The sequence below is a fragment of the Pristis pectinata genome, chromosome 25, assembly GCF_009764475.1.
Source record: "Pristis pectinata isolate sPriPec2 chromosome 25, sPriPec2.1.pri, whole genome shotgun sequence".
NCBI classification, from domain to species: domain Eukaryota; kingdom Metazoa; phylum Chordata; class Chondrichthyes; order Rhinopristiformes; family Pristidae; genus Pristis; species Pristis pectinata.
In genome coordinates, this window is record NC_067429.1 from 13,073,734 (window position 1) to 13,086,597 (window position 12,864).

General features: G+C 38.4%; 1 protein-coding gene across 1 annotated transcript in view; it reads left to right on the forward strand.

Moving 5' to 3' along the window:
- Nucleotides 1-10,176, forward strand: part of psme3 (proteasome activator subunit 3) — a 30,691-nt gene extending 20,515 nt beyond the window's left edge. The window contains exons 6-11 of the mRNA XM_052038570.1: nucleotides 2,316-2,434; nucleotides 4,624-4,692; nucleotides 5,012-5,079; nucleotides 5,342-5,396; nucleotides 6,975-7,061; nucleotides 9,744-10,176. Coding sequence (XP_051894530.1) covers nucleotides 2,316-2,434; nucleotides 4,624-4,692; nucleotides 5,012-5,079; nucleotides 5,342-5,396; nucleotides 6,975-7,061; nucleotides 9,744-9,824 — 479 coding nt within the window. The 3' untranslated portion in view covers nucleotides 9,825-10,176. The remainder of the gene's footprint in view (nucleotides 1-2,315; nucleotides 2,435-4,623; nucleotides 4,693-5,011; nucleotides 5,080-5,341; nucleotides 5,397-6,974; nucleotides 7,062-9,743) is intronic.
- Nucleotides 10,177-12,864: the final 2,688 nt, after the last annotated feature.

The following is a 12,864-nucleotide window of genomic DNA, read 5'->3' on the forward strand; positions in this document are numbered from 1 at the left end:
GCAAATCCATCCTGCCGGTCTCCCAAACACTCGTTCATATGTACAGGCTGTACATAAGTTTGGTGTTCATAACCCAGGAGGGACCTGTATCCACTGAAACAATTAAGGCTGTATCACAAACCCAATGTCCAAAATCCTGCTGTCCAAAAGTTGTACATTTCTGAAAGTTCAGATGGCTGCTTGTTAGTCATAGTCATACAGCATGGAGCCAGGCTCTTTACCCACCAAACCCACTCTGGCCATCAACCACCCATTTACACTCATCCGACATTAATCCGTTTTTTTTCCTCCCCACATTCTCATCGACTACCCCTGGACTCTACCACTTGCCTACACATTAAAGGCAATTTAGTGGCCAACTAACCTACAAACCAGTGCGAGGAATTTGGAGCACCTGGAGGAAACCCACTCAGTCACAGGGAGAACATGCAAACTCCACATGGACAGCACCTGGGGTCAGGATTGAATCTGGTCCTCTGCTTCTGTGAGGCAATGGCTCTATTATCTGTGCCACCCACGATTACCTCTTTAGTGAACCATGTTGTCTGGCTTTGCAACTTTGTTTGTAGTGGCATGGTGGTACAGTTCTAGAGCTCAGATATGACACAGCCTGAAGCACCCAATGTCACTTTGAAAGCAAATAACTTGAATATTTGATAAGTACCAAATAAAACTGAATTTACTTTTGTTTCCAAACTTCATTTTCACATTGTCCAACATTTGAAATACCGCATAGTCTCTGATCCAAGGATGATAGATTTTGGATCACAGACCAAAATAAAAACAAAATGCTGAAAATACTCAGCAGATCAGGCAACATCTGTGGAGAGGAGCAAAGCTAACACTTCAGGTCAATGTCTTTCATCATCTATTCATTTGAAATATTGTCCTCAGCCTTGGGTCAAAGGAACAGGTTTTAAGGTTAAAGACAGAAGGAGTTCAGTTGGATATCTCATCATGGCCAGCATCAAGGCTGTGACTAGAACTTAAATTACTGTCGTGATAGGATTGAGAAATAGTGGCATTATTTCATTGCTGCAAGCTGGATTTGAAAGCAAGTCATATTTAGTGGAGACTGCCATATCTGGCAGTTTCAAAATTCTAATGCAGAAAGGTGTTTAAACAGACTTCATCCAATCCCATATAGATTGAAGAATCATAAATTTGCAACTTCAAAGCACCAGATGGAAGGTTGAGGGGTGGACATTTCTTCTATTCACCCAGGATTTGGACTTCTGTCCAAAATTTTTTTGTGATATAATGCTGCACTCCTGTGCTTCAGATGAAAAGTTCCCACCAGTCTGACACAGCGTCCACTTGCTGGTCAGTGGACAAACCTGAGGAAGTGGTGTTTTGGATCTAGAGTTTGAGATGTAAAGCTTGGAGTGTTTCCTGCTGGTAGTCAGATGGTTGCTGGGCAGTGAAATATCTTGCCTTGATGAGGGCAGCAAGAAAGTTGCTGAAATCATAGATGTGCAATATACCATTCATGTTGCAATTTGTCTCCAAGAGCCAATGCATACATTTTGACAATTTTTGTTCAAAAGTGGTTGCATGGTCAAACCTTGTATATTCAGCTTTTAAAAAAAAATGCAGATAAAGCTTTCATGTTACAATTCTTAATTAAGCCTTTGTTCTAATTAGTGAAAAGATGTAGCCTTTCTGACGTGTGAAAGTTAAAACATGCAATTGCTTTCCCAGATTGGTTCTTGGAATCTATTCAGTTTTCCAGAGAAACATTAATATACAATAAACCAAGCTGTGTAAATACTTGGAAGAGAATATGGTGGGCATCAAACACTTGATCATCCTTAATGTACGTAATGTTATTTTAATCAAAAGTACATTCTTTTATATTTGGCCAGTGTGTGACTGTTTCAACTATATCCCAACGAGAAAACACAACTGAAGTTGCTCATATTTGGGGATTTGTAATTCCTATTGTTGGACTTCGGGTACTACAGATAAATTGAACTGCTTGTTTTGAGAATTAAATGTGCAAAATGCTGAAAGTATTCAGTGAATCTGTCAGATGATCATCTGTTAATGTTGCTGCCACCTGAACTGTTTTGGTATAAGTCCAGTGTTCAAATGTGAGCCTGGATTTTGTTTTTAAAGGCTTTTGAATTTACTGTGTATTTCCAGCAACTTCTGTTTGCATTGTTGGGAATCAGCAACTATGTTAATAGTTTTACAGTACTGCATTTTTTTGAAATACATTCAACAGAACATGCTTAGGTTTTATATTAAAAGTCTACACCACGCCCTGATGAGAGATTTTTCTACTCAAACTAATAGTCTTCTTAACTTTACAGTTACAGGTACAAAGGTGTTTATAATGCCAAATGGAATGCTAAAGAGCAACCAGCAACTCGTTGAGATGATTGAGAAAATAAAACCAGAAATCAGGACACTTATGGAGAAGTGCAATACAGTAAGTGATGTATTTTGAGACTGTCCTTGTGGGTTGCATTTGGGGCAAGCGCTTTGTGGCATTGGTCTGCACTCCAGCGCTTCAGGTGAAATTGAGCACAACCCCACTAGTGTGAATATCTCACCAGTCGGGTGTATCCTGCACTTGCTGGTCAGTGGATAAATGATACTGCAAACTCCAGAGAAAGAAAAGTGATAAAGATTTTACTTATTGTCTATTTGGCCTCCTAGAAGACTGCTCTACTTTAGAATTGGAAAAGCTAATCAGAACTTGTACAGTGCAAGCTTTGCCTAAACTTCCACATTTTGCAAATAGTCCTGAAGAGGCCCAGGTATTTCTGTATGAGACTGTAAAGTAGAAAAACAAGTGAGATTCTGGCATGTATTTGGAAACTGACCTTCATAAAGCATGTCCCTGCAAATTCCTTATTTTCCAAGTATGAATCATTGGTAATTGGTTTATTGTCACATATACTGAGATACAGAGAAAAACTTTGTTTTGCATGCCATCCATACAGATCATTCCAAAACATTGGTACAAATAGACAGTACAAAGGGAAAGGCAATAACAGAATGCAGAATATAGTGTTACAGTTGGCAATCCTGTCCACGTGCCCATTTCTGAATTTAGTACTGGTGTCCTTCAGCTGTGAAGCTTCTAAATTCTGAGTTCCACTCTTTTTATATGTTAACCAAAGAACAAGAATTGCCTTGTTCTGAAGATCCTCTGGATTGATTGAAAAGGTTCTATTTGCACATACTTGTAGTTGAAATCTAATGTGGATGACATTTGAGGTGTCATAATTCTACACGAACAACTTGATGAGTGTAACACAGGAAACAAAAGTATGAGTAGCCCATTCAGCTCCTTGCACCTGCTTACATTTGATAAGGTTGGGGCTGATCATTACCTCCAAGCCACCTTCCTGCACAAATCCTTACAGTGCAAAAATCTATCTCTGACTTGACCATACTCCAAACCTAAGCCTCCTGTGTGCTGAAGATTTGCAAAGTTCACCACCCTTCTGTGTGAATAAACTTCTTCCCTTGTTAGTCCTGAACAGCCAACCTATTACTTTGAGACTGAGAACCTCTGGTTCTGGGCACCGCGGCCAGCATCATCCCTGATTCTGCCCTGTGAGGATTTGTACGTTTCAATGATGTCACCTATCATTCTTCTAAACTCTGGAGGTTATAGCTTCTTTAATTAGCTCAAAGTATTTACAGTGAAGGCAACTGCATAAACAAATCAATAGCATTAACAGAAAAAAGAAAAAGATTTATACTTACACCTTCTCATGGGATGTGAGCATTACTGACAAAGTCAGCATTTGTTCTCCATCCCTAGTTGCCTTTGAGAAGGTGGCAATGAGGTACCATAAAGGGGTGCAGTCGTTGTAGAGGTACTTCCACTGCTCAGGAGTATGAAGGTTCTGATTTGACAATGAAGCAACTGTCATATACTTCTAAATCGAAATGTTATAACTCTCAGGAGATGTTACAGAGAGTGGTGTTCTCATACAAAAAAAAGGTCACAGTTGGGGATGTGTTGAAGAAGCCTTGACAAGTTGCTTCATTTCATCTTTTGGTACATACTCCAGCTGCAGTGCAGGAATGTTGAAGGGCATGAGCATTCAAAGGTGTATGTGGCAGGCCGATCAAATGGGCTGCCTTGTCCTGGGTGGTGTTGAGCTTCTTGGAGAGTCATTCACTGCAGTTTACCCGTGACTATTGTCTTCTTGTAGCCATGTTATTTAGGTATCTGGTTTCTGGGAGTAGTCACCCTCGACGTTCACGTTGGTGATTTGGCAATGAATGTGTGTTTGTACACTGAGAGCTGGTGGTTAAACTTCCACATTAGAGATGGTCATCATCCAGCAAGTGTGGTGGAGTAATGAATAAAACTTATTAAGCTGATCACAAAAAGTCCTCATTGCCTGGTCCTTTCCTCAGTTCTAACTATATTAAAAACCATAGACCAGCTGTTGATAAATAATAAGTCAGCAAAGCCAAGTGAACATTTTGTTCCATTTTCTTCCTGTACACTCTCACAAGCCATATCGTATTACTACACAGTACACAAAAAAAAATCAGTGCTCCAGCTGGGGGTGACCATTTCTTTTTTTATTATTGTTATTTGAACTTCCTGTAACTACAGCTATATAATATCCATTTTATTAATCGATGTAGGTTAAAATGTGGGTTCAACTGTTGATACCGAGGATAGAAGATGGCAACAATTTTGGTGTTTCTATTCAGGTAATATATTTCATTGTGTCTTATACTTCAGAAAATCTAAAACTCTAAAGCCTTGTTTAGTTTGCACTTTGCTTTTTGTGGTGAGTTTTTTTGGCTCGTGGACCTGGAAATTGTCAGCTGGGATTGGAGGACCTTATCTTGGAACAGTGGACAGGATAATATACTCAACCTTCCAGTTTGAAATGAAGCTTTTCTCAGTAAATCAATAGTGACCACAACTTCAAAACAGCATTAGATAACTGGCAAACTGAGATGCTTTTCTTCCATAATATCTTAGTCATTGATACCTTGTTTTATTCTTTCTCACATACAATTACAGGAAGAGACGGTTGCAGAACTTCGAACAGTTGAAAGTGAAGCTGCTTCCTACTTGGATCAGATCTCCAGGTAAATACACATCTTGATGTAAAGATCATTACCTGAATTTATCCATTAGTCTATTTTAGCTCAAACATGTCAGATCACAAACTTAAACTGAATATATGGAAAGCTATTTTTTTTGAATCTTGACTTTTTACTTAAATTTCAGCACTACAGGTAATATTAATGTTTTAAATATAACTAAAATTACCTTTAAAATTTAATGGAAGTAAATCATGCACAGCTTTCTGATTCTTTAAGCCCATAAAACATGGTGTTTTTCTTCCAGATATTACATAACAAGAGCAAAATTGGTGTCCAAAGTAGCCAAGTATCCCCATGTGGTAAGTGGAATGAACTTGTATTTTAACTTGAGTCACCAAAGTTAACACAAGGTACAGAGCACAGAATGGGCTCTGAAGGAGTATAGATATTTTCTGTTGTAACAATGTGAATGAAATACATGGTGTTCTGTTGAGAAAAGTCTGTTTTACAAATGTATTTTAAAAAAATCTATAGTGGTCATAAATAAAATTCAGACAGGTATACACTATTAGAGAGGAAAAGACTAATTAATTGCAAGTTTCTGATCTTGGCCTTTCTAGGATCCCTAAATTTGAAAGAGTGGTGCATGTGGCTTTTGGTTTTAAAAGAAAATGGGTTTATAAGTATATTGAACCTTTAACTTCTTGCAATAAGAGGGGCTACTTAAGATGCTTGACGGGGTAGATGTGGAATTGATATTTCCCATGGTTGCCATGTCTAGAACCATGGGTCATAGTCTTCAAGTAAGAGGCTAGTCATTCAGAATGATTAAAAAAAATTCTTTGCCCAGAGATTGGGTGAATCTTGAGAATTCACTGCCCAAGAGATCTGTGGATGCTCAGTTGCTGTGAATTTTCAAGAAAGACCAATAGATTTTTAGATTTATGTAGGTCGTGGGGCTAGTTCAGGAAAGTGACACTGAGGGAAAGGATTAAACAAGGTCTTAGATGATGAGATGAAGAAGTAGATGCAAGGAAAGAATATCCTACTTCGGTTTGTAGCGGAGGCAATTTAACAGCACCTAAAGCTAAAATAGTTGTTGTACTAATCTTAACTGTTGAATACTTAACTATGCTTTGGGAAAAATGTTTGGTAAGGCGATTATATTAGCTCATACTAATGTTCCCTTGGTGAACTCTGAGGAAGTGGCTTATTGGAAACTTTACAACTTGGGTGCATATTTACCCTGGACTAATTAATGGGAATATGTTTTGCCAATTTTCAGTTTGTTCCCCAAATACAATTGAGAATCTGCTGTCATCCTACTTTGGGCATCCACAGTGTTCTTCCAAAATTGGAACTAAATCAGTGTTGGAGAAGACTAAACGTGACATTACTTCAAGTCTAATTCATCATGTGGCCAACAGCACAAAATTCACCAAAACTGTTATCACTGATTTGCATTCACCCTTATTAAATAAACATTTCTTCATAATCACAGTGATAATTTACTAATATTTTCCTTGAATTAAAGTTTTTATCTCTTTGACTTTCTACTAGCATGTAGATCAACAAAGTAAGTTTTACAGCACAATTTGTCAGCTTGTTCGTCTCCTGCCTGCTTAAATATTCTTTCCTCCTGGGTGTAGTTTTTCCTTGCAAGATGTCCTCACGGCAATTTACCCAAGTTGATTAATCTAAGTGCCGATTGTTTCCTGAAATCAATATTGCAAATTTTGTGCTCCCAAAACTGTTTCTGAGTTTCCCCTTTACACTAAGAATAGTGTCAATGGCATTTTTGCAGTTGCAAAGCTGGCTGTGTATGTCCAGTTTTGACTACTAATCATTGTGGATACATAAGGACTAACCACAGTTTTGAACATTGGCGAATGCTTTAACTAAAACTAAAGCAGTAATTTGCCTGTTTTTGATTTTAGGAAGATTATCGTCGCACGGTGTCAGAAATTGATGAAAAGGAATACATCAGTCTTCGGTTAATTGTTTCTGAGCTGAGAAATCAATATGTAAGTATAAATTCAGTCCAAAGAAGCAATGATCCTGTGAAAAATCTATTATCCTCACTTACGGCTTTCAGAAGTGCATTGTTTTCAGCTTAAGATGGGCCTCTTGCTATTTCACTTTTGCCAAAAAGACATCTGTTACATAAACAGCATTTTTTTTAAATTCCTGGACTTCCCGTGTGGGCATTGAAGTGAACTTGTTACTTCCTTTCAATGTGAATTTTTGGAGATGAAATTCAGCAGTCTAATTCCCAGTTTTGAGGAATGTGGGGAGGTCCAATATGTTTTTTCCATAATGATTAAGAAAACAAAGTTAATCAGCTTCTTGAGTGCTTTACTAACAACAGTGTCACTCCTTTCCTTTTCATATTTTGAAATAATTATGTGGCTATTAATGGTGTAGTGGGATAGGCCGCCTTCTACCCTTCTGGTCTGTATTTGCATTTAACCAAGATTAATTGATTGGATGAATATCCCTTCTCTGTTGGTTATGATAGAGGCACAATGGGTTGCTGCAGTCTGAGAGAGCTTCCTAGGATGATTGGTCTGCAAAATCATAAATTCATATTGGCAGATTGTAAGGTGGCTCGTAGAGAAAGTTGGGGGAAAGTCATATGGTTGGGTGTGGTGCAAATTAAGCCTTGCATCCAAATGTGCAAATTACTATTCTTTCTGCTATTCACAGTCTATTGATTAGCAGCTCTCTTCCAAGGGGAAAGAGGTCTCTTTTTTAATTAAATGACTTCAAAACCCAGCACATGCCAGTGGAAGTATAGAACAGAAGTTTGACCTCTTGGGCAATATCCAAGAACAGCACATTCAAAAATCTCCAGGGTTCTGAGAAACATTCACTGAACCTGGCTTACCAGTCGATATTGGTTGATAAAACATGTTAGGATTCTTCCAATTTGGTTTCTGATGGCCATGACCAATAAAAGTAACTTGGCTCAGGAAAGAACAGGGAACTTAGGAGCTCTCTCTGAATGCTCATGCAATTTTTAAGATTGCAGCATTTATTTAGAGAGCCCAACTATGGTGTATCAACTTGTGTTCTGCTTCCTGGATTTGAATAAATGGTTTGCATACCAACAGGGAAAATTTGCAATCCAAACCAGATAAACACAAACTCTCTGTATATTCCTCAGCCTGGCTTGGAGCTTTCTAATTGTGCTAAGTTTTACCATATCTTATACTTAAAAGAAAATTTGTTCCTTGCAACTCTGCAAGTCCAAACCTCAAGGTTCTTTCTTAATTGAACCCTCCAATCCATTCTTTTCAAGATGCTGTTTGGCTTGCAAATCAGATAAAATGAGAGAGGGTCTGTGGAAAGTTAACTTTGTGTGGTGATCCTAAATTAATGTCCTGCCGCATGCTGATTAGAGTTGCTACCATTCCATTTGAGAAAAGCCCCCTTCATCTTAATGTGGATAAACCTTAATTTTAAATGTTTTAGATTTGATTAAGTCTGTGGGTATCAGAGCTAAGTTTGAGCACAAGAACACCATTTTGTTTTGCTGCAGAGCACTGTATGTATGAAGTTCCCTTGCATCACATTCCATAATTGATCCAAATTGAGCTTCAGAACTTGTGCACATTATGTTATTCAGTTTTGTTTAAAAACAACCTGACATTAAAAGCTTCATCAAGTAGAGTTTCGGTTGATTTACTCTCCAAAGCATGATGATGTAAAGCAACTTTCAACACGTAGCTCTGAAGATAAAATGCAGTGAGAAGCCCTTGCTTCCAAAAATAAGATCTTTATTAGTCACACGTACATCAAAACACACAGTGAAATGCATTTTTTGCGTAGTGTTCTGGGGGCAGCCCGCAAGTGTCACCATGCTTCCGGCGCCAACATAGCATGCCCTCAACTTCCTAACCTGTACATCTTTGGAATGTGGGAGGAAACCGGAGCACCCGGAGGAAACCCACGCAGACACAGGGAGAACGTACAAACTCCTTACAGACAGCGGCGGGAATCGAACCCGGGTCGCTGGCGCTGTAAAGCGTTACGCTAACCACTACATTACCATGCCTGCCCATATTGGTTTGTTCATTTGAATAAACAAAAGAACACTCTGATGGTAAGTCATTTTGTGGGTTACGCAGATTTTTCTTGGACCCTGAAAATCTCTGAATTGTTTTGCCATTTATTGGATATAATTTATGTAATTCCTTTGTGCCATTGAGATCCTAAAGCACCATTCCCAAGAGATGCCAGATCTTTTATAAGGTAATAGATGACAGATTGGTCTTAGACCATTTGTCATTTCAGGAACACACTAAAGACAAAATGAGTCTTTCTATGCAGATGGTTATCCTGGTATCTAGGCTCAGCAATAAGTTATCATTGGTCAGCAGATGGTATTCAAATGTCAATTTTATTTCAATAATGTGCCTTAACATTAAATACAAAGAAGTCTTCTGCTGCATCAGTATGAGCTATACAGTTTCTCACACTAGTATCTGTTTTGTCATCGTGTATGACAGCCAAACTATGAACCCTTTTGGTTTCAAGTTCACTTGATTGTAATTGTCCAATCATGTGTTGGCAGGCTTTTCATTCCAGTTTTGATTCAAGTCCAAGCCATGTGAATGAAGAGAGACAGACTTGCTTGTTCGTGCCTTCCTGGGGAAGAGTAGATTTGTAAATTTTACAACATCACATTTTTTTCCCCCTAACAGGTAACGTTACATGACATGATCCTCAAAAACATTGAAAAAATCAAACGACCCAGGAACAGCAATGCAGACGCACTGTATTAACATGCATGCCTCGTGAAATGGAATCTGACCTTGGTAACCCCAAATATAAGACCATGATTGCCTTGGCTTGTTGCGTGAGATTGGTCTTGCTGCAGTAGAAAGAATTTGGTTGGAAAATGAAGCACAGGGTTAGTTGCATTTTAGTGAAATAACTGATAAGGATTTCCATTCTTTTATTTTTGTGATGTATAAGAGGTTTTTTTAATCCTCAGGAATCTTCCCATTTTGCTCTACAGAATCTCTTTGTAATGTACAGTATTAGTGATCTTAGGAAGGAATTCTGTTTAAAAGCAGGTTTTATTTCAAAACGTAGTACTTTTCACATCCATTAAAATCTTCGTGATTCACGAAAGCTGATGTATAAAATATCCTGTAAATTCTGAATGATTATTCATGTACAACTTTTACGTACAGGGAACCACTCACAAAACTCGAGCCACTTGTTTGCAGGCTGCATATTATATAAAAAAAAAGAACAATTATTGCACCATATTTTACATTACATTTATTGTCTGTTCCTTTTCCCTATCCTAATCACCTGCACACATTGTTTCTCTTAGAAGGAAGTTATTTGAAAATGTTCTTTTAAAATAAAAAGTTGTGCCGTATTCTTTGTGTGAGCCTCCATAGTGGGGCTAAATGAAGTTGCAAATTCTACGTAAATTACGTATTTCTGTGATTGTTCTAACTGCCCTAAATTAGGATACTCTGCATTAGTTTCACCAGTTAAACTGTGCTTTCAGCTTTCTTTTACTTGTGAAGTTACCCCCAGTTTTTAATTCAATCTCTGCACTTTGCTAAGAACTGTCTTCTCACTTTTTTTCGTGCAAGATGTGTGAATGTTGTGCTCATTAGTCAAGGGTTTGGGTGGGTGGGGAGGGAGGGAACTTTGCAAGTCATAGAAATTTCTATTGAGCCCAACCTTCAGAACATGACAACTATAAAACTATATTTAAAAACGAATAAAACATGCCTCCTAGATACTTTGTGTTGAGGTCTGTGTATGATAATCTGTCCGGTAACTTTGATTTTTTTTATATATATAAGTATAAAAAATCTGTTTACATAACACAATGTTACAGGAGAATTACATTAAAGACTACAGAACAAAACATGCTTTAATACAGATCGATATAATGGTGTTATTGCTGTGTTTATAGAACCAAATTAATATGAAACATTTTTTAAAGAACAGTTTCTTTATAAGCTTAGAAACAAAATACTACAGAATCTGGAAAGCTGAAATAAGAGGAGGAAATGTTGGAAATACTCAGCATGTGTAGAGGAAAAACAATTAACCTTTTAAGTCAATGACCTGTCATCAGAAATATCTATTTCACTCTTACTCTTTATAGATCCTGCCTGATGTGTAGGTATTACAGCATGTTAAATCTTATTTAAAAATACCACTCATTAGTTTGATTCATCTAATTTTGCCTCCTTTAATTTTGTTGTTTTCTTTCCTCATTACCTTTATCCTTCCTTTGCACCAGTATTAACTGGATATCTGGATAATCAAAACCAGTGAAGTATGGCAGTGGCTATGAAACCTGTTTGTTAGTAACCTGTACTCTGATTTCTTAAAGAAGTATAAACATTTCCAGCAAAGCATAATGTGTTTGGTGCTGCCGTTACAAGGATTAAACTCAAGGTAACCTGCATATGATGATCTAAATATATTTGTTTCAAGAAGCTATGGAACTGTTACTGCTGAAGTGGGATTTATTTCTGCACATTCTGCACAGATCTTCAATTCTGACACTTGGAAATAATTAGTGTGGTTGGCGCTCGCAAAACAGCAGCAAAAGGTTTTGTTAAAATTGTCTCCTGCTGTGTTTTATATTGAACAATAAGAACGTTATGCTGATTTAAAATTACTTCTAGTTTGAGATCACTTCACGACAGAGTACTTTCCCAAAAAACACTCTGCAGACTCTTACATAAATGGTTGCAGTAAAACCTTTTTTTTTCTTGTAAATATATGAGCCAAAGCAACATTGTGCACCTCCCTGCGGTTAATCCGGTGTTCTAATCTGGAGCTTTCCAGTGGATACTGAATTCTGCCACTCTCGTCTGGGTAACAGGGGCCTCTGGTATTCTGACACTAATTTCCAGTATGGTGCCAGAAGGAATGTCTGCAGAATAATTACTTGGGGTCTGGTGTTCATTATGGAGCAGCAAATTTTAAATAAATAATTGAACCATGGACTCTCACCCAAGTTAAGAAAACACACACTACAAATGAGTGTTTCTATTTTCTATTACTTGTCCAAGGGGAGCAAAAGCTACAATTTATTCAGCAGATTGTCAACCTTGACCTGCAAACTTGATTTATGTGTAGCCATTCCAATTGTTTGCAGTTTTGTATCACTCTGGAAATATATATTCTCTAGTGTACAGAGGGAAGCAAATAATACTGTGAATTGAGCAAAAAAACAAGCTGCTGGAGGAACTCAGTGGGTCAGACAGCATCTGTGGAGGGAAGTGGACAGTCGACGTTTTGGGTCACGGCCCTTCACCTGGACTGAGAGTAGAGGGGAGATGGGGGGGGCAGGGGTGTTGGGCAAGAGCTGGCAAGCGATAGGGGGATCTGGGTGAGGAGGGGTTGATCTGTAGATGGAGTCAGATGGGAGAGGGAAGGGTGGAGAAAGGGACGGGCTACAAAGGGCTGCAGATTATTGAATCTGATAAAGGAATGTAAACAATGGAACCAAATAAAGGAGGGAATGTGGGCAGATAGGAACAGTGGAGGAGATAGGAACTCATCTCGTCTCCCCTCTACTCTTTCAGCCCAGATGAAGGGCCGTGACCCAAAACGTCAACTGTCCATTTCCCTCCACAGATGCTGCCTGACCCACTGAGTTCCTCCAGCAGCTCGTTTTTTGCTCCATTCGTAATATTATTTGCTTCCCTTTGTACACTAATGTGTGGGTAGTGGGCAGTTGGAGTAGGTGGGTGAGCGGAAAGATACTGGGTGATCGGGGTGGGGGGGGGGGGGGGAAGAGATTGGAAAGAAGTGGGGGGTGAGAGGACCTGGGTA